Below are 21,589 nucleotides of genomic sequence, written 5' to 3'. Positions count from 1 at the left end.
TCAAAGTTAATCGCTAAGATAAATGCCATTTTCAAATATGTCCTAAGTCACAGCTCTTTATCTGTAAAACATTCTGAACTGACTCTTACAGACTTTAGAAATGTAGCTCAACTTGGACCGGCTGCATCATTAAATGCTGCTTCCATCTATGAGTATAGCTGTGGCAACATGAGAGGGTTGGTTAGTCTGAAACGCTGTCACATACCAAAAGCTTGCAAAAAAACATCCGGTCTGATTTGTAGTTTGTGTAGTCACTCAGTCAGATCGTTTGATCTTTCCAGGGTGAGTATTTCACACAAGTAAAAATGACATAAATAACCAGAATATACAGTAACTTTAGCAGCATGAATGCAACCATTTGGCATGCAATGCACAAGTCAGATTTAGATGACTTTATAATATCCACTTGCTCTGTGTACTGAAGGAATCACAGCACAAATATGACCCTAGTTTAGTCACACACAGAAACATGAGAATCTGAGCACACCTGACACAAACACGGTCCCTGTAGAATCTCATGACTGTTTTTAATTCCTGCCCTTCCATCTTTTAACTAATATTCAATAAGTTTTGCACTAGAAAGCAACTATTTGATTAAAAAAAATATGTATGTTAACACGGCAAAAATACTTTTGTTTTCAGCTATTTTATTTTATTCTGCGGCTGCTTTTATTAACGTTTCTTCTATTTTTATTGACAATATTAGACTTTACATTCTCCCATATGCTCAAAAATAAGATTGTTTATTCTGCATTCGATTCATCACTGCTGCAGTTTTAGTCTAAAATTGTTGCAGTCCTTCCAGATAACTCCGAAGGGGACTCCCTGTGAAAGGAAATGTGTTCTAAATTATGACAAAGAAAAATGAGAAGATACAGGCAGCGCAGATTAAGGCATCCAACGGGGCTTCAATCTACAGCAATCGCTTGTACATTGGAAATACATGTGTGTATGTGTGTGAGAGAGTGTGTGTGTTGGGTCCTGAGTCGGACTTCAGAGAGCAGAGGGTTTATAAAGTAAAGTGTGATTTATGTGGCGCTGCCGTCCCTCGACAGGTCGAGAAAGACCCTGAAACCCGAGAAGTCCGGCAGCCACAGAGAAACGGGGGGTGGGGGGAAATCAAGTTTTCTTAAAAATATCAGCCATCTGGACGAGCCGGACTTCACCTCCACGCAGAGTGAACTCTGAACTCAACCTCAGTACCACGGCACAAGATAAGCATGTGTGCCATCAATGTTTTTGAGCGGAAACGGTGTTTTATACGGGATCTCCTCCTTATTCTGTTAACGGTCTGCTCTGGAAATTAAGAAACTAACCAGTAAATGAAACAAATGTCACTTCTGTTTCTGATTGAATTTTAAATACTTGAGCCGAATTAATGCTCAGGATCCCGCCAGTAGATTCAATCTTTGTAAATGTGAACTATAGAGTTGAAATCGTGCCGTGCCTGTTTCAGCTACACTTTCAAAGAAATCTTTCGACAAGGCTGTTTTACTTTAAAAGGAAAAGAAATTTATTTCAGGGGAGAAAGAAATAAAAATAAACTCATTTATTAAAACAAATAGTCATATGCATTTATATATCAAATGAAATTAGTCACCCTAACTTTAAACAAAGACGAATTAAATCTTAAACACATAAATATCGGACCCAAGACTTTATGAGGAGAAGTAGTTATTTATTTACACAGTATGTCTTATGATGATGAGTTCTAAAGAGTCCCTGGTTGCAGGCTGTTCCGAGCGGTTTCTGGGGCTTTGTAATAATGAGAATCAGCGCGGCCGAATTAATCTCACACGGCCACTTGTTCTGTAAACTCTCCGTGTTGTTTTAATCAGGAGCAGATTTGCTTTTTTATGTCGGAACACCACAGACCGTTTACAGTTACAACAGTGCTGCATGTGAGCCGCCTGCAACAATGGAGAGAGCAGCGGAACAAAACCAGTCATAAAATATAAAGAGGGGACACATACATGAAGTACATTTACTCGCAATTACGCGCAATTACTGTTACACCGCGTTTATCTGACAGCTGGAGTTACTTTGCACATTCTAAATGGAGATAAATTGTATATGCCTGTTTGTGCGCGAACGTCTTTTATCGCCATCAAAGTTTGGAATATTCTATATTTTCATACAAAGCTCGCGGTTTTTGCCGTCTGTTCCTCACTAGGCACTTTATGCTGTATAGTTGTGTGTGTGTGTGTGTGTGGTTTTTTTTTTATTTAAACACATTGCTTATTTAAGCAATATTATCCATTCGTGATCTCATAATAGGAAAATCAGCATTACGACATATAAACGCATAAATGAATAGAATGCGTGAAGTTCAGCCTAGTAGGCCGATAACAAGGTCAGATGATTTGCACAGTTCTGGGGTCTTTGGTTATTGATCTATCGCCATTCCTACTTAAACCCCGATAGCTGTCTCTGAAAACTGTAATCAGTTTAGAATCTGTGTGGGAGAGCCGCAGCGGTCGGTATGCGAGGAGAAATCCCGGCGCAGCCGCTGCAATCAGGCGGCGTGCAGGGGGTGGGCGTGTGTGCAACATATGGTTCCCTGCACAGGATGTAAAGAGTCAACAAGGAGGCCATTTACTCCCAATTAGGGAAATAAAACAGGACAGGGGCCAAAACGCTACTCCAATCAGCACCAGGGGTCACTGGACAGCGGCGGCGGCGGGCCGGGCCCCTCATCATCATCATCATCCTCAGCCCGGGGCCAAGGCTACACAGAGGGACTGAGCTAATGCACAATGAGCAGACAAAGAAAACACATTACGACCAAGAGGGAGGTTTTGGTTTAAATCTGTATATTTTGACTGGCAAGTAGTGGAAGAAGTGCAATGACAGAATACAGTATTAATATTATTACTGCGCATTCTAAGTACATGTTGCAGAATTCACACAGTGCACGAGTCATTTGATTTGACTAGCTGTAACTGCTACATTTGCATTTAAATTGTTTCTGTGCACATAAAGAGAAAACATTTGTGGAATGACACACTTATGAGACTGTCCGTTTTTGTATAAGGTGCAACATTTTCCATGTTTGATCTTCGAGTAATCCAAAAGTAGTCAGATGATCTTTTTTGGTTGCTTATTTTAAAAACATTTCTACACTGTAAGTGACATGATGCACTGTTTTCTCCAAGTTCAATAACAATCTAATGAACTAAACAAAAGCAGCAAAGTTCAGTTTGGAGATATGACTTTAAATATAAATGGAAAATATCACAAAACCTGAAAAATAAATCCAATACACAACCAAACTAACATCAGCATATAAGTCACTGTATTTTTCTATGCCTATGTATTTACAATGCATATGCATTGTAAATATTTAGGTCGTGTCATCTGTGAATTCTGAAAATTTATTTAATGGAATCCATCAATGTACAGCTTGCGGCTCAATTCGAACTATTATAGAAGTATAATTTCTTTTTGACATTAATTTTGGATTGTGAAAGTGGTTGTTTTAACATTACATATTAAAAAGTTCATCAACCAGAATCTGTCAAATTTGTTCTACAGTCTGTATTTTCTTCTGTGTGGATGGAAGCCTTGTAGAGTGCAGATGCAGGCTGAAAACTAACAAGTCAAACAAAAAATATAATAGAATAGTTCAAGGGAAAGAACATGTTTAGACATGCTTCATAAAGACTTTTTTTACTTTCCCTCCACCAACTGCAAAACAGTGCACACTCTAATTATCCCTCTACACACTTTCAGTTCTGACATAAAATAGAGAGTAAAGTTTCAGGAGTCTGTGATCAGGTTGCACTCAAAAATCACCAAAACCCGTTTTGTGAAACTTTGCATTAATTTATGACCATTCCTATTTTTGGCTTGTGCACAGCCCTAAGATTTGTGAGATGCACTTTACTGAAGTTAAATCTGAGCCCAGAAGTTGCCTGTCAAACTCAAACAGATGATGTAACACATCATGTAAAAAAGCACACACACACAGACAAAACCACTTGAAGCTTGTAATCAACAGTTGGTTGTGATTTGGGGAATAAAGAAAGTCACATTAATGTAGAATAAATACAAAAAAGTGTTGCAACAACAACACTGAAATGGATAGCATACATTTTTTGTATTCATATGGTAATGTTAAACTTGGTTAGGCATGTTTTTTTTAAACAGTCTCATTAAAGCAGTGCTTATGTTACTGGTATGACGTGATCACAACACTTGGACTTTTCTACATCTTGGAATTCATTTATGACTGAATATTTCTGACTTTGATGGCCTATGTTCCTGTTTTGGGCTGCTCTGTCAGTCTGTCAGCTATGTTAGAATGCACAGACTGATACAATGATATTTATTGGAAACATTAAATACGTGCAAGCTATTGAATGAAGCTGAAATAAGTGGAATACTCATTTTTTTATTTCAACCATGTTATCATTTGTCTCTGAAGTGCTTTAAATGTGTTTGAGGCTTGGTGTTTTTAGATTATGTTCCATTCATAAATTAAACCCATATATTGTAACAGCAAAATAATGTGCACAAATAAATCATTTGCAAAGTACTTTTGTGCTAACCCTGATACTGATTTCTAAACCATTTCAGCCACGTGCACAGATTTTTCCTGCTAACATCACTTCTGCAGGATGGCATATTCGTCTCAGAGATGTTTGGACATTTCGATTTGCCACAGACAAACTGTAGCAGCCAGGGCAAACAAGTCACTTTCACATTGAGCTCAGAACAAAGAATAGGGGCCCTGAATGAGAACACTGAGCTTGAGTCATGGGGAGGCCTTTTCCCCCCATTTTTCATTCTTTCTTTTTTTTTTTTCTTCTTCTTCTTTTTTTCCCTTAGCTGGCACCAGAATCGACTTGTAGCCATGAAAAGCGAATCTGGGGGAAAGCTAATGATGAAAAAGTCTACTCTATCCCTGTGCCTTCATTAAATACATGGAAAGAGCGAGCGAGGCACATCTGGATTCAATCGGTGGCCCTTTGATGGCATCAAGTGTTCTTTTCCCAGATCAGGGGCTGGAAGCTACAGGACGTCTATGGCACCTCAGAGCCTAGAGTCAACTCTTGCCATCTGAATACATGACCCCACTGCCATAACTGGGTGGCTGTGGTTCGTGAGGTAGCGCAGGTTATCTACGAATCAGAAGCTAAGCGGTTCAATCCCCCCCCCCACACACACACTCTTTTAGTCTGAAGCTTCCTTGGACAAGAGTTGCAAAGAAACACTTGTATATATAAAAGTGTTTTTAATGCTGAGTTAGTAGAAAAATTAAGTACCATTTCATTTACAACAACATTAGCTCCTTCCATTTCATCCCTCAACCTCCCTCAGTCAGCTAACCTCTAGCTTGTGTATGAGACAGGAGTCAATAACCAAAGCATTTCATGCTTTTCTAGATTTCACTCCACTATATTTTATCTAGGAAAGAAAGAAAGAAAGAAAGAAAGAAAGAAAGAAAGAAAGAAAGAAAGAAAGAAAGAAAGAAAGAAAGAAAGAAAGAAAGAAAGAAAGAAAGAAAGAAAGAAAGAAAGAAAGAAAGGAAAAACTGGCAAATGTGCTGGTAATCCCCTACGATTCTAGTACCAGTATAAATGATTCTTACTGCTTTTTTTCATACTCAGGCTGTTTCATCCTTAGCTGATTTGAAACATGGAAATCCCCCCCAGATCTCCAGTTTGAGGAAATTCAATAAATTCACATTGTATTTCTTTCTTTTTTGTTTGTGTGTTTGTTTGTGGCCTAGCTATGCTCCTGTTTTTTCTCCGTCTGTCTCTTATTTCATCTCACTTCTCTAAAAAAAGGGAGTTTTTCCTTCTGACCGTTGCCAGGTTCTTCTTCACGGGGGATCATTTAGACTCACGCTTTGATACTTGTATGGTCTTTACCTTTTCATATAACACGCCTCGATATGTCTTTTGGTCTGTATCCAGAATTTCTGACTTTAATTTTCAATGCTTTGAAAAGATTACAGCTGATAATCAGAATTTTTGCCTTGTATTACATATCAAAATTTTTCTGGCACCAGTGAAACTGAAACTGTTTAAGGCCATCAGTTCAGCATTCAGCTATGGACTGGAAGGGGAATTTGTAAAAGTACCTGAAAATCCTAGTCTGGTGTAATATTTTAATGGTGTGATGACAGAGGTAAAACTATCATGAAGCTATCAGGGGAGGGCTGTCAGGCTCTGGTTGGCTGGTAAATTAATATATTAGATCCTGGACAATATTTGTGAACAGGATGTCATGTAAGACAATTCATCAATGTATTGAATGGGATCTGCATTTTTAAGTGCAGCTCATGTAGATTTTTGCATATTTTGCAATTATAAAGTTTAAAAAAATTGTGAAAAAATTCCTTTTTTTTCAATTTCTTTAAAGGCCAGACAGTTCAGTGCCTATTCAAGTGCCTGTATATAGATAACCAAGGATTAGACATGGTGCCCACTAAACACATTTGTAGATGCACTAACAAAGTGTGGGTTGACCCAAAAAATTTTTAAAAAAAATTTGTTTGTTTTTTCTTTTGTTTTTAGAATGTATTTAGTGGCAGGAACATCACGTGTAACATACAAATAAATACACTGTCAAGAAATGTAAAACTCGTGCGTTTCTTTTTCGCGATCTAAAAAATGAAGAATAAAACATTGTTAAAAATCATGATAAAATACAAACAACTATCACTATTATAAAAAATACACTTTCGAGTGATGTTTGTGGGACCTCTCGCTGGCCTTGGTAATTAGTTTGTAGTTTAAGGAACGGTTTTCAGTTTCAAATCTAAATGTAAAAGAATGGATGGTTGGTGCCATAGTCGCCCTGTAATTTTCTTCTATCATTTCTCTAGCTCAGCCAGCACTCATGCGGACAATCCTGTGGATAGACTGACTGGCACTGGTTATGGTTGATTTAACTGGTGGCACACCGCAGGACATTCAGAGTGGGTTTATCAGCACACAAAGATAACAGCGTGCCTCCCTTCACACTCTGCTGCCTCCTGCATCCCCCGTAAGGACTCTCAAGCTGAGGTTTATCAGAGAAAAACGGCCAACACCAGGCGGGCTGTCGATGCTGCTGATGTGATGTTTTCAGCTGAAGGGGGAAGAGGGTGGTGGGGTCATGAAAAACGTCAGACACAGCAAAAGCCAAAAGCGTTAGCACGCAATTACGGACTTCTTATTAAGAGTGCGGTTGAAAATCGGCCCACTTTCGTAGTGCAGCAAGTCTCTCTTTCCAGCTGTGTGTGTGTGTGTGTGTGTGTGTGTGTGTGTGTGTGTGTGTGTGTGTGTGTGTGTGTGTGAGAGAGAGAGAGAGAGAGAGAGAGAGAGAGAGAGAGAGAAGCTAGCCTGAAGGTGAGGCGGTAACGTCCTGCCTCCGTGCCTCTAGCTGCAGCTGAGCCAGATTTGTGCGCACACAGAACTTTACGCATCTGGTCGTCATCAGCAGCAGCGGCCACTCTTCCTGCTCATATGTGGCTCAAACCGAGGAGGAAGAGAACGTCTTCTTCTTCTTCTTATATGATTTCTTGAAATTGAAAAAAAAAACGCGACTGGACGAACACGGGTCGGTCATTTTCTTCTCTGACTCGTACTGCTGGATGTATTGGCTGTAAAAAGATTTAGTGGGGAAAGCAGGAACAAGTTCGTTTGAGAACTCCGTTGCTGATTTGGATGTGAACAGATCCACCCTCTGCTCGGAAGTCCCGAGTTTTTATCTGGCTGTGTTTTTCTAGAGGCGCTGCTAGTGCTTTCTGCATGCACGGATCTACTTGGCTCACTTGCGCTTCTCTTTCTTATTACCGCTCTCTTTTTTCCCGCTGGTTCCCACTTGCGTCATGACTTCTAGCTATGCACATGTAATGGACAGGCAAGCTACGATACCAAACCGCCTGGAGAGCCCAATCACGTCTAACCTGGACAACTTGCAAGCCAAAAAGAACTTCTCAGTCAGCCATCTGTTGGATCTGGAAGAGGCCGGGGAAATGGTCGGTACCCAGGCAGACGAGAGCGTCGGGGAGACGGGGAGAAATATGCTGGAATCTCCGGGGCTGACTAGCGGGAGCGACACGACCCAGCAGGAAAGTAAGTGAAATGCTGATGAAAAAATGTTTTAAAAGGATGGGACGAAGCTCAAAATAACACGTTTTTTTCTTATTATTTGAAATAATCCTCAGCGAACTGTTTTAGCCCCTGTTGATATCCCAAGTTATCATTCATCATTTCTTGGAAACAAATCAAATCGCAGACAAAAGTAGTTCTCTTGACAGGCTGAAAACGAAACGTGTTTCTTTTCATGACTTGCTGGCGAGCGTCCGCGCGCAGACCGCACGAACGGAGCTCTGCGAAAAGCCGCGCGCATGGAAGGAATCTTCTAGTGAGTTTTGGCAATGCATCATCCCTGACGGTCTCCCCCTCAAAATGACCATTAATTTACCATTAACACTCTGATGTCAGTGAAGTATGATGCTGATGGTGGACATGGTCAGTGAAGTCTCCTTACAAGTCTAACTTCGGAGTAATAAATCTTTTCCCCACGACTGTTGACCTCAGCAGGGCGCTTTGTTTTGCCCTACATTTAAGAAGAAAACACCAATAATGAATTTTGAAAACAGACTGAGTCATGTAGACGTGCGCAGGTGTGACTTATGCTTTGTGAATATTTGCATAGCCCTATCACAATTTTTATTAGAAAACATTTTAAACAAGGCCTCATCCCCGCTGGGTGTGCAAAAATGAAGCCGATATCTTTGACACTACAGAGGCGGGATCTAATCCCTGGGCTGCCGTTGGAATTCCACTGTGAGAATCGAGGTTAACATTTCCAACTTTTCTTTTGGTATACGTCACTGCCGAAGCCGACAAGAACCTGGATAAATTCAGCGCAAACAAACAAATACAAATAGATAAATAAATAAAAAAAATGCCACTGGACGTCCTCTCCACCTCACCGCTGAGAGAGTAAATAAACGCTCCCTTCTCCCCCCTCCTCTTTTTCTGCTCAGAGGGCCATTTGGAGAAGTTGACACAAACGTTATAGCTTTTAATGAGTGTTATTGTTATTTTTAAAGGCTAAAAAATCGTCTGTGAGAAATATGGAGGAGGAAGTGGCGGGGTCACGTCGTTAATCTACGGTTATTTTCAGCCTGTCAAACACTTTCAGAATATCGGAGCCTAGTCATTTGTCATAATTACCGCGCGTGTCCTCGTTCCGACAATTAAAGAATCAAATAACAGCATCTCATCAGCTCTTAATTTGTGGAAACGTGACTCTGACAAACCACAGAAGGAACGAATCGATCGGATTTAGAAAACAAATGTTTTAGAGTGATGAGTAAAAACTGTAGTGCTAGTTTTCCGGCTTTTATTGCATTAAACAAGAAATCAGACTTGAGCAAGTTTAACATTATGATCTGAATTATTACGCAAGTACATTATTATTATTATTATTATTATTATTATTATTATTATTATTATAGGCAACAACTGATTCAAACATTTGAAACATTTTTAGTCCACGTTTAAAAAAAAACTTTGCACAGATGTCCATTATTTGCTTGGGCGTCCGCAAAATTTAATAAAAATCCAAATAAAATAACAAAAAATTGCCAACTACACTTTTAGTTAGGAATCAGGTCCCCTCTAACGAATTTGTCTTGGCAGCAGGACTAATTGACTTTCACTGATCGCTGCTAATGAGATCAATCTATAGTCCCACGTGTTGACCACACTTGAAGCTGCCAGAAGGATGATGATGGTGCTGATGATGGCGCTGATGATGCCGATGGCTTTGATTTGCTGTTTTAAACATCACCCTGGAGGGTTAATTAAAAGCTGTGCGACACCAAACCGCTGCCCAGGCGCTGCACGATCTATTAAATGAATGAGTCTTTTCGGGAAGCTGAGTTTTTTAAAAAGCTATTTGTGCCTGCGTTCTCAATAAACCTCTACGTGACGGCATTTGGACCCATGAAGGTTTCCAAATATTTTATTCCACGAAGAAAACTCGCGTGGAATTGATAGTTTTTAAATACGCTTTAAAATTTAGAATTGTATACAAGTACTGTTAAAAATACCTGCGTGGATTCCGTTTTGTGTGGACTGTCCTCTGTCCTGTCATATTTTTTTTATTTAAAATCTAAAAATGAAGTCCGATAGAATACTGTAAATAAATACCTTTTTTATACAGGCCTACAAACCTTTTGATTTTATTTTTTTTTATTGCTGAATCGCCCTAAAAGTGTTATTTAGCAGTCAAAATGTTTAATTTAAGTTATATAATAACATTTAATTCCTATATGTTTAAATGAAAGTTTAGACGCACATTTAGGTTCTGACAGATCTTATTTGCTGTCCACTTTTCTCCGGTTGTAAAGTCGGCGGGAAGGGCGTCACGATTTGCTCCTTAACTCTCAGCCTGGAGACGCGCAAACGCTGGTTTCTGGTGAGAAAGCTGTATGCGGTCGTTGGTTTGCCATGTGTGGCCTTTACAACTCCAGTTTACTGCAATTTGTTCTTTTCCATTTAATAAACAGAGTTTCAGCCCAAAACTGTGGACCGTGGTGTCTGCAGAGCTGCTGTAATCACTTCTAAGAAACTTTGGTGCTGTAGCTATGTTAAATATTTTTGAAAAAAGAAAGAAAGAAAATAGGCACACACATTTTCATGTAAATTAATGAGGTTATTTGTTTTTGTCTGTGGTACTGCAACATGGTCATTGTTCTTTGTGAGATTAAAACGTGAAAAAGCAAAAAACAGGCCTGGAGAAGTCATGAAACTACTTATACTTGCATAAACTACTCTCGTTGTGGATTCAGTCCTTCCTTCCAAGATTTACGTTTTATTTTCAATAGAAATGAAATGAAGATGTCATTAGTAAAATCTATTGGCTTAAACCTCATGGTGGCAGGATGCCCACAAAAGGTCACAAGGCCAGTCTGATTAACTGGATTATGAAGAAGAAGAGCAAAGGATGGGGGTAGTTGTAGTTTTAGGTTTAAGGTATTTTTAAGGCATTTAGCGCATAAAATAAAGGCAAAAAATATGTATACAATAGCTACTGCTTTTTATTACTTTCAAGCACTTAAGGAATAAAATATCACTTCATGGATTTGTTTTAGTTAATGAAGCATCTTTGCACTCTCCTCCTCAGTTTATGGGTTGGCCTCAAATGTGAAGTAGAACCAATTTAAAGGGCTCAAAGAAACCAAAATGAACATTGTCACTCCAACCCTTCAGCAACCCCACCCCACCTACACACACACACATCTATTTGTGACTCAAACTGTCTTACAGCCTGCAGTAGCAATTGTGTTTAAACGCTGTGTACTGCAACCATAAAAATCATAATTATTTGTACTTATAACTGTTCATGGTTTCAGCTTCTGAGTCTCGATCCAGAAATAAAGGTGAAGATTCAGTCAAACAAAACAAATGAGACATTTGGTTGCAGCAGTAAAACAAATAATCGGGTCAACAGCAGCACACGATCAAAATCTGAAGCAAGTAAAGTGAAAAATATGGACATAAAAAAATCATAAATTCACACAAGAATACTTTTTTTTTATTTACAACAAATTATTTTTCTGTCTTTGCTTTTTTCCTCTTGCTATTTTTAATGTATAGGCCTGTAAAAATCCTTTGTATGGAGCAGCAGAAGAAAACACTTTGTGGTCAGCTTGACTGAAATAAATTCATTAAGAGTTACAGACAGACATCACTTTTTATTTTAAGGGCTCCATTTTCGATTCCAGCAGGTGAACAAGTTTACATTTGGGTTTTTTTGCCAATCGACTGACAGCAACTCTTAGAAGAAATGTTGACAGCTAAACAAACAGGTTACTTGACGATCGAGTAATGTTTGACACACTGCCAGGAGTGTGTGCGAAAAATGAATTAATACAACAACAATATCCCGTGTTTGGCTGAAAGTTCATATTTCTACTAACAAACATGCTCCAGAAATCTTTTTTTAAAAAGTGCATAAAACTGTAAATGAGCATGAAAGTTGAAGTAGTTTCTATAGACTTAAATAAAGATTCCAAGAAGTGGAAATTTTCAAAAGTAAAACTTTTTCTTCAACAGCAGCCAGCTCCATCAGGTAACATATTACCCGATGGATGAATGTTGTGAATAACTTTTAATTTTTAATGTATTCCACAAAATTTCCAGAGCATGTGACTGAAAGCTCAGAGAAAAACTGGTCTGTAAAAAGTGCTGCAATAAAAGTTCTACTTAATGATTTTTGCATTAAAAAAATACACACAGATGTTTCCAGAAACACGGCCAATATTTGCCATTCTGGTTCATTAGATAAAGTTTATGGATTTCGTGTAACCCCAAAATAAAGAATAACACATTTAAAAAGAACTACCATCCCAACAAAACGAATGTGCTGAATACAAAATCCCAATCAGAGACACAAAATCTGTAGCAGCAAAAACCCAAATGATTCTTTTTGTCTCAGTTGACTGAAATCTCTCAAAATGTTATTACTGCTAAGTAGCATGAAACACTTGAGTGTATTGAGCAACGTCCTACCTTTGCATATGTGTGTGCACATAACTACAGACTGTGTGTGGATGTAATTAGGAACACTTTAGATCACAGCCTTATTTTTCTGTGTGAAAGTGTTAGTTTGTGGTCCTGTTGTGCAGCCACAATTCACCAACACTGATTTCACCCAGCGGGAACTATCAGACTGAGCACATGGAGCTCTTCCATAATGAATTACACATTCAGCTTTGCCAAAGTGATTCTGTTACTTTTGTTTTTGGCTTGTGTGCTAATTAGTTAGGTGAAGAGCCAAGTGACGTGTTTCTGCAGATCCAGAAATTATTTCACAGCTTTTTAAAAGAAATCGTACTTTCTATGAGGGTAAATATTCATACATAATATATAGTTTTATATATAAACATTGTTTGTTTACAAGAAAATAATGATAAGGATAAACCACAAAAGGTACTGTTAATAAGTCAAGTCTTCCTCTAGTAAAATGTAGAGCTATGATACGTTGTGTCGTTCTTTGCGTATTAAACTTATTAAATGACCTTCTGCTCTAACTGGGCAGAAACAAACCTCAACTTGTTGACCTCAATCATCAGTCTTTAAGTGGTAGTGTATCTATCTGGCTATCTATCGATCGATCGATCAGTTTTATTCATTTTAATTTGTGACTCAAACTGTCTTACAGTCTGCAGTAGCGGTTGTGTGTCAATGCAGACAATGCTTCCTGCTGTATTTATATAACAATATAACAGTTACAATTACACTTATAGTTAATTGCAATTATAACTGTAATTATATAGTCGTTTGATTTTTTTTGGGTAATGCTTGAGCAGAACGAAGCTGTTCCTCTGATTCATAAAGTTCCTTCTTCCTCTTTGTGCAGATGAACAGATGAACACAGAGGAGAAGAAGAAGAGGAAGCAGCGCAGGAACAGGACCACCTTCAACAGCAGCCAGCTCCAAGCTCTGGAGAGGGTGTTTGAGAGGACACACTACCCCGATGCTTTCGTCAGAGAAGATCTGGCTCGCCGGGTCAACCTCACCGAGGCTAGAGTGCAGGTACGAAAAATGTATTGCCACAGGAAGGTGGCTTCAATGCTACGTGGCAAAAAAGAAGAAAAGATGTTTTCCTGAGATTATAAACCTTCAGTAATAATTCCACATTCTGATACTTTTATTTCGACAAATACTGATTCCTTGACATTTGATTCTCCTGTTATTTGAACATTTGATTGAACTGTTGGCTAGATTCTAACTTAGGTAAAGAGAGAAACAACAAATGCACTTATGAGATTTGAAATTAGTGTTGTACCAGAATAAGTCAGATATAAAATAAATAACTTTCTGTTAATATACAGATATGAACTTATATGATACAAATCTTAAAATAGAACATATTAAATGAATATTTGACTAAGCTGAAAAGTTTTAATAGGAAACTTCAGTGCACGCGGTCACACAAACAGCACGACTCCTCACAGCGTCAAATCATCTGTTAGCTTTTAACTTAGTGTATTTGGTTATTAATCCTTCCTAATAGGCGAAAGTCATTAACAGCTTTAGATTTTGTGTTGAACTAAACTGATAAGAGCTGACAAATATCTCTTATCATGCCAGAGTGATCTTTTAGATAATTACTGATACTGTAAAGTCTGTTAGCAGTTTGCAAAAACTCCCCAGTGAACCGACCGTGATTAGAAAAGTGGATGTAATGATGTTTAATTTCCTCAGTTGTTTACAAAATGTGTAAAACACACAAGTGCTGCAACAAAAGGGCTGCTAAATACGATGCTGTCAGCGGGAGAATGAACTACTGACTTTGATATGAACGCCACAAAAACAGATACAAACTGGGATGTATAGTGTTCTGAAATGGGTCTCGTAAAATGAATGTTTCCAGTTGTTAGTAAAAGTTTTGAATTCATGAAGGATTTTTCATCCAGACACACACTTGCGTGCACCGAACATCTGATAGTCTGCATTTCTGTTCATGAAGCATGTGTTGTATTCCAGCGTGTCATATAAGTCTAACATACTGAATTAGAAATGATGTGTTTTATTATGTTGCGTTATAATTTTTTCGTTATATATTTCACCACAAAATAATTTGCATGAATGCAATAAGAGAAAAAGCGTTCAAAGATCAACTACAATTTGAATTATTGTCAATCAGTCCTTTGGTAATAGATTCTGTCCTACAGCAGCTTGACTGATATTATGATTTGCATATTTAAAAAATGGTACTGTGGTGTAGTGGTTAACAGGTAACCTCACAAGCAAGAAGGTTTTTGGTGTGAACTTTGTGGTCTGCTGGGGCCTTCCTGTGTAGACTATGAGTGTTCATTGATTGCTTCCCAAAGACCTTAAACATGCATGTTGAATATGATAAGATGGTTCTCATTTGGGCAAAGGTGTGAAAGTGAGAGCAGGTGGTTGACTGTCTACGATGGACTGGAGATGGGCAAGACGTATCCTATCGCTCACATTATGTCTCCTTCCTCTATGTCCCTTAGGTGGAAAAGTAGTAAAGAAAATGGATGGATTAAAAAAAACATAATTATAAATGTTTTTATTAATTACAAAACATGTAAATGTCATTGAGTTTATAGCTGTCACACAGGCGACCAACTTTAAGGTAATTAGCCGTACGTTCAGCAGCCCCAGTTCAGACAGCAGACTCTGAGATGACATTTATGTAAATGCAAACGTCACACTCAGCTCATTCTTTGTCCTCACAGCTTTATGACCAGTGTTTGTTGGTTTTCTCTTTGTTGTACTGGATAATCTGCCACTCTTCACTTATAAACAAGAAAACATTTTTTCTTAAATGCACTTAGGTTTGCCCTAGAAACACGTGACTTATGACTAATAATTAAACACGTGCATTTCTTGCAGGTATTGATATATACAGTGTCTATAAACAAATCAGTGCTATCTTTATACAAAACAATGAAAGTATTTATTCTGTGGCCAGAGTGAGAGGGAAAGAGGAAATAGTGATCTGGGAGTGAGACAAGCAGCACATCTGTGATTAATGTGTAGCAGAGAGCAATGCAGAAATGCTTTGATAAAAGACTTTGGGTAATTCCTGAGGCAGTGCGTCAGCAAGCCCCTCTGAGTGCATACAACTTATAATAATGAACTCAGTTTCAGAGTAAGGAAAAACATCAGCATCCTCCACCTCAGTCATCGTCTACTTAATGAGATGGTTCTGCTGGTGGGGGGTGATAAGGACGGAAAGAGGTGAACTACAGATGAAGCATGGACACACGAGCGAGAGCGTGTGGACGCATGGTCATTTTAGACATTAGACTAGATATTTGGATTGGAGACAAGAGTTTAGGTGGTCTTTATGGATCTGCTCCTTTATGGGTAAAGATTTTACTACAATTTAATAGACATGAAGCATTTCTTTTATACTGTGTTTGTCTTTTAATTGACATTAATTGCTGTTTGTGTACAGAATGTAGAAAATGAGCTTTCTTGTGTTTAAAAGGTGTTGAAGAGTGAGACACAACTATTTAAAAAAAATCCGTAATGATAGATCGATATTTAAAAATATCTGAAAATATCTGTTACACTGACCAATCGTAGCTTCAAGGGATTTCTATAGATCTTCAGACAAAATCAAAACGTTGATTATCCCTGTAAATAATAGTGGAGTGTAATATGGTCCATGGAGTGCATGTATGAAGCACTTGTTAGGCCATTCAAAAAGCAAAGTTACTGATTTGCCATTATATCCTGATCTGGGTATGAGAACACATGTCTGAGGATGACTTTCTTTATTTTAGAGCTTTTACCAACAGCTCAGAATTTTCTCTCACAAGTGAAACTGTGAGTGTGAGACACCATATAAAACCTCTTTTTCTTACTGATGTCATACGACTTAATTCAGTGCTGACTGAGAAATTTTAGCATATTTGACTGCAAACTGTTGTAGGATACCACAAAAAACACCCCATCTTACTTCGGACACAGTGAGCACGAGAAACATTTAGAGCTTCTATTTCACTGCATGGTTAGAGATAAAATGCGGTTTGTTGAGCAGGCCACAAAGTTGGCGATTACATGGAGAATTATGAAATTCTATGCATGTGCCCAGACTATAAAGATAGAGGTTTCTGACACATTACCAGCTTTCAAGGTCAAAACTTAAAGTATATTAAAAAAAAACTTCTTGCTTAATTGACCAACATTTTGGTCAATACAAAAAAAAAAAAAAAGACCAATGAGTCTGGAAAGACTCACCATAGTTCCTCATACTTCACAGTGCTGTGCCCGAGCTATAAATATTAATAGTCTGGAAAAAACTGCAATTTTGGCATTTTGGGCATCACCATGTTGTTTTATTGTAGTCAGAGTTTACTTTATATGTGGACGAGAAAGTGGAGCTAAAAGTATATTAGGGAAGGCTTTCTTTAAAGCCTGATATCTAATCAGTGTCAGAAATATTTAAGCAGGACCACTGGCATACTGGTTGGTATGTGTGTATTTAGCTAATGAAATCATAATAACCCGTTGAATAAATCTATTAACTATGGTTGAAATTTTGCTGTGAGAAGTTGAAGCTTTTTCAATGAGAAAAAAGCTTGAATACAACTCTTTCAGCTGTATTCAATTGAGTTTAGCTTTATTTATATAACACCAAATCTCAAAACCAATGCAAAGGAAGAATTCTCTTCTCATTGGTTCTTTAACAGGAAGAGACTGCAGTATGACTCTTCAGCAATGGCTTCATATCTAGTGGCTACATCTTATTTTTGATATACATATATGTATGTTATGTTTGGATTAAAGGAGCAGTGCTTTCATAGTCATGAAGATTAAAAAGTGATGACTAAAAGACAAACAATGTGCTCTGTCCTTTGACTTTGCAGGTGTGGTTTCAGAACAGGAGAGCTAAGTTCCGCAGGAATGAGAGAGCTATGCTGGCCAGCAAAAATGCCTCGCTCCTCAAATCTTACTCAGGAGATGTGACGGCAGTGGAGCAGCCAATTGTGCCTCGCCCTGCACCTCGCCCTAACGACTACCTATCTTGGGGGAGTGCTGCGCCCTACAGGTATAGTCCCCTCGAACATCACTTAATAATCTTGCAGCCACATTCTGTGCACAAAGCCTACTTTGAATACAAATGGAATTCATTTTCTCAGTTTAGAGAAGGACTTCCATTTATTAGCAATTTCCCAAGAAATCTTTCCTTTTTCCCAGAAAAAGGGAAGAAAGAAAGGAAGGTGGGGAAAGTATAAAAAGCCAGAAGAAATAACCACTAACACGAGCAGTAACATCACCGTAACAGTTCTCTCTCTCTCTCTCTCTCTCTCTCTCTCTCTCTCTCTCTGTCACACACACACACACACACACAGATGCTGCGTTCTGTTATTGTTTAATTTCCTCCTCTCCTACCTGCACATACTTTTCATTGTTCCGCTAAAAGTTTTCATCTCCTGTGATCCTGAACTCAAGCAGACTTATACCTCAGACAGTTCACTCACACACACACACACACACACACACACACACACACACACACACACACACACACACACACACACACACACACACACACACACACACACATTGTCCATTCAAACTATATTTCTACACCAACAGCGATGCCTTGTACATTTCGAATAGTAAAACAATGTTATTTTTCTTTTTGTCTAATTGTCCATGCAGACAAACCAAGGCTCACTGCTGCAGCATATTCTGTGTATCCAAAGCCGCATGCATCTAATGCCTCCATGCCGTAGAGCTTTAATAGAAAACAGTTAAACGTCCCATGTCCTCTTGTGCAGCCTTAAACAAAATGATGAACATCTGCACCAAGTTTCAATTAATTCAGTCTGATTGCTTTTGGGTAAGCTTGCTGACAGACAGAACAACAAACAGACAGATAAATAAACAGCAAATAAAACAACTCTCTGCTTTTCAAATGTGACATGCTCATCTATTACAATGAACATGCACACTTTAATATGACCAAATCACACATACACGAGGTCTCAGAAGCTGATTAATCACTAAAATTAATTTCTAATTAAAAGGACTGAATCACCCAGTGCATTTGTTTGAAACTGAGCTTTAGGTTATTACAAATCCTTAGCAAATGTGAACCAACGTGGAACAATCTAGAGATAAAGGAAAAGTTTAGTCTTTAATAATAAAAGCAGACTAAACTACTGATGAGTTTAATCTTCTTTTTAAAGGATTTGTTAAAAAATAAAAATAAAGTAATGGCAGATTAAAAATATATACAAGTATTAAAAAAAAATCACCATTAACCCAAATTTAATCTTCATGAACACATAAATATTTACCTGCATTTTACTTCCAAATTTACTTCTTGAAAGTCATTTCCTTTTTATAAAAAAAAGTCTCTTCAGCTTAAACTATTAGAAGTCTATACATCCCTAAATGTCTGGCCTGTCCATTTATTTCTCGTTGATGAACAATCAGGCGGAAAAAATTTCCACTTCATTTCTATAGCACTGAATATGAAATAATATCGCACAATAATCTAAAGCCAGATTGTGTTGACAGTGCCGTCCTGACTGTCTCTGAACGATTACACTGTAAACCCAAATGTTCAAATTCATTCGTGTAAACCTTCTTAAAAAAAAACAAAAAAAAAAAACGTTTTTTGAAATAACAAATTGTATATTCAAAAAATATTATACTCAAACATTTTATATATTGTTCTAGGTATGTGTAGACTAATGTTTTGTAAGTGTCTTACTGGCACCTCTCAAAAGTGGAAAATCTTGCAAGAAATGAATGTAGTGAATGTAAATGTCTCGACTGCAGCGTTTAATTTGTGATGGTATAAACTGGTTTAAAACTAGATGTTCCTGACTAAAGTAAAGGACTCTGCTTTTGTAGAGAAGAAAACCTTAAACCAGAGACTATGACAATAAAGAAATCTCAAGTGAAAATATTGGAGTTATATATATACTTAAAAATACTTAAGTAGCCAAGTACTACATCTTGCATGTAATGAAAATATTTAAATGATGAAAAAAAATGTTATTCACAATGACAACTTGATCTATTTGTTTTCAGGAGAAACGACTGGCAAGCATGTATGCCTAAAATAGGTACATGTAGTCTTTCCATTTTAATAACTGTAGTGAAAGTTGAGTGAATGTGACCTTTAAATGCTGTAATACTGAGTTAAAGATCGACCTCTGTTCCTACATTTTCATTCTGCCTTTTAAACTCTCTACATCTTTGCCTTCTACCCTTCATATGCAACTTTAATCTGTTGCACACATCTAACTTTAAGCTAAATGTGGTGAATCAAAACACCATTTTCCTCTCCCTGTCCCTCATCTAACCCCTCTGTCAGCACTTGAGGGCTGGGGATAGATCCTGTGACCCTCCTGAAGAGGTGATAATGTGAAAACAAACCATATTAAATCCACTACTGACCCCCATGACCCCTCTGTGCTACACTACACGAGATAATGAACATCGCACAGAATGACAGCGCTCTCCTGGGCAACATTTTTGTGACTCTGGTTACATTGGTCATGATTTACAGTAATTCTCAGTTCTGAAACTGAGTATAAAATGTCAAACCCTACAGCTGCAGCCAGGGAAATCTTTGTAGCAATAATGCTTTGTAGTGCCAAGAGTTCACTGTGCATTATCCCTAAGCTGGTATCCAATGGTGGCAGCGTGAGTGCCGCAGAAAATATTGCCCACAGAGAGTCTCTTTCTCTTTCTCTCATATATATATATATATATATATATATATATATATATATATATATATGGGTCATTATCTTTCTGCTTATCTTTCTGATTTCTGCTGATTAGGTTTCACATACTGCTATTAACAGACAATATAACCACCAGCTTGGTGCCTAGACAACAAACATGCAAAAACACCGGTCATGTTCCTGTAGGGATTTTAGCTTTCAGAGTAGTTGATGTCACATTTAGTTTCAAAGGTTTTTTTGTTTCTTTACATATTTACATAGCTGCAGGTGATACTGTAATCCACAGATGATGTAACTTTTCACCTATTCTTCCTCCTTCCTCTCTCAGTGCCATGGCTACCTACCCACCCACCTGCTCCAACACCAATACATCCCAGGGAATGAACATGGCCAACAGCATTGCCAATCTGCGACTCAAAGCCAAGGAGTACAGCTTGAACCAGGTGCCCACAGTCAACTGAAACACTGAGAGGCTAGGGGATCCCAGGGGAAGGGAAGGAGCCCTCTCTACTACAAGACCCCCCAGACCCAGAGAAGGACATTGTCTCTGGGATGAACATTATTCCACATACTCTGGATCAAGAAGTATTCTTTTCTTTCTGGAGCAGCCATGATGGTATACTACTATCAATGTACCAATGTGCAAAAGTGCAAAAGCGTGTGATGGCAGGATTTTCCCCAAGCCAAGTTTTCTTTTTCTCCTCAGCATCACTGAATTCTTGTTCACACAAAAAGACATCTAGACTGGATGCTGTAGCCAAATATCTGCACAGTTTTGCATTTGTGATTGTGACTTAAATGGAGGGTTAGTTCCAGTCAGAGAACTTGCTTAAATGGAGACTCATATGGACTACATGGAATCCCACTTTTTCTATGGTGTTGGATAAAATTACACACCATAATTGGGATCATCTACTTTCTTTCTTTTTATGTCTTCAACAAAATGACAATGACTTCCTCTGACATTTATACAATTTAAATTTTTTTTCACATTTCTTTCCATTTTATACCACTGACAAACAAACATTTTCAACACATTTTGAATTTCATGTAATAGTCCAATATAAAGGAGAGGCTAATGTATTTCTGAATCCAAAATCAGTAGATAATTTCATATGATATCCTTTATTTGTAACAGAATAAAAACTTGTATATGAATAAACATGCGTTTCAAGCAATAAAATTGCAGTTTCAACACATATCAGAAGGGAGAAAACAGTTGTTTTCCAATATTTTCCAGGTTTCCAACACTTTCTTTAAACAGTTCCTGAGTCTTTACGCTTGCAGATTATTATAACAAAAATATACTGCCTACGATCAGTCAGCCTTGAATTATGCTTCAAGAATTATAAGGAATAAGTGTGTTTATAGATG

The 21,589-nt window shown here is 37.9% G+C and overlaps 1 protein-coding gene across 2 annotated transcripts; it reads left to right on the top strand.

The window, feature by feature from the left end:
- The first annotated feature begins 7,364 nt into the window (after positions 1-7,364).
- Positions 7,365-21,398, top strand: prrx1b (paired related homeobox 1b). Of its 2 annotated transcripts, XM_085252109.1 has the most exons (5): positions 7,365-8,069; positions 13,375-13,550; positions 17,372-17,553; positions 19,554-19,588; positions 20,544-21,398. In XM_085252109.1, the coding sequence occupies exons 1-5, from the start codon at positions 7,823-7,825 to the stop codon at positions 20,597-20,599; spliced, it is 696 nt and encodes a 231-aa protein (XP_085108235.1). In that variant the 5' UTR covers positions 7,365-7,822; the 3' UTR covers positions 20,600-21,398. The 2 variants fall into 2 exon arrangements, with proteins under 2 accessions (XP_085108235.1, XP_085108234.1); XM_085252108.1 differs by lacking the exon at positions 19,554-19,588 and having other exon boundaries at positions 7,375-8,069.
- The last annotated feature ends 191 nt before the right edge of the window (positions 21,399-21,589 follow it).

This window comes from Mchenga conophoros, linkage group LG17 (genome assembly GCF_057382185.1).
Source record: "Mchenga conophoros isolate Kocher_MC1m ecotype Shallow Benthic linkage group LG17, M_conophoros_male_GT1.1, whole genome shotgun sequence".
In the NCBI taxonomy this organism is placed as follows: Eukaryota; Metazoa; Chordata; class Actinopteri; order Cichliformes; family Cichlidae; genus Mchenga; species Mchenga conophoros.
This window is presented reverse-complemented; position numbering and strand designations above follow the sequence as displayed.

Coding starts and splice junctions, on each gene's coding strand:
- prrx1b (XM_085252108.1), top strand. CDS start 7,823: ATGACTTCTAGCTATGCACATGTAATGGACAGGCAAGCTACGATACCA. Junction 13,551..17,371: donor TCACCGAGGCTAGAGTGCAG/GTACGAAAAATG, acceptor TTGACTTTGCAG/GTGTGGTTTCAGAACAGGAG. Junction 17,554..20,543: donor GGGAGTGCTGCGCCCTACAG/GTATAGTCCCCT, acceptor TTCCTCTCTCAG/TGCCATGGCTACCTACCCAC.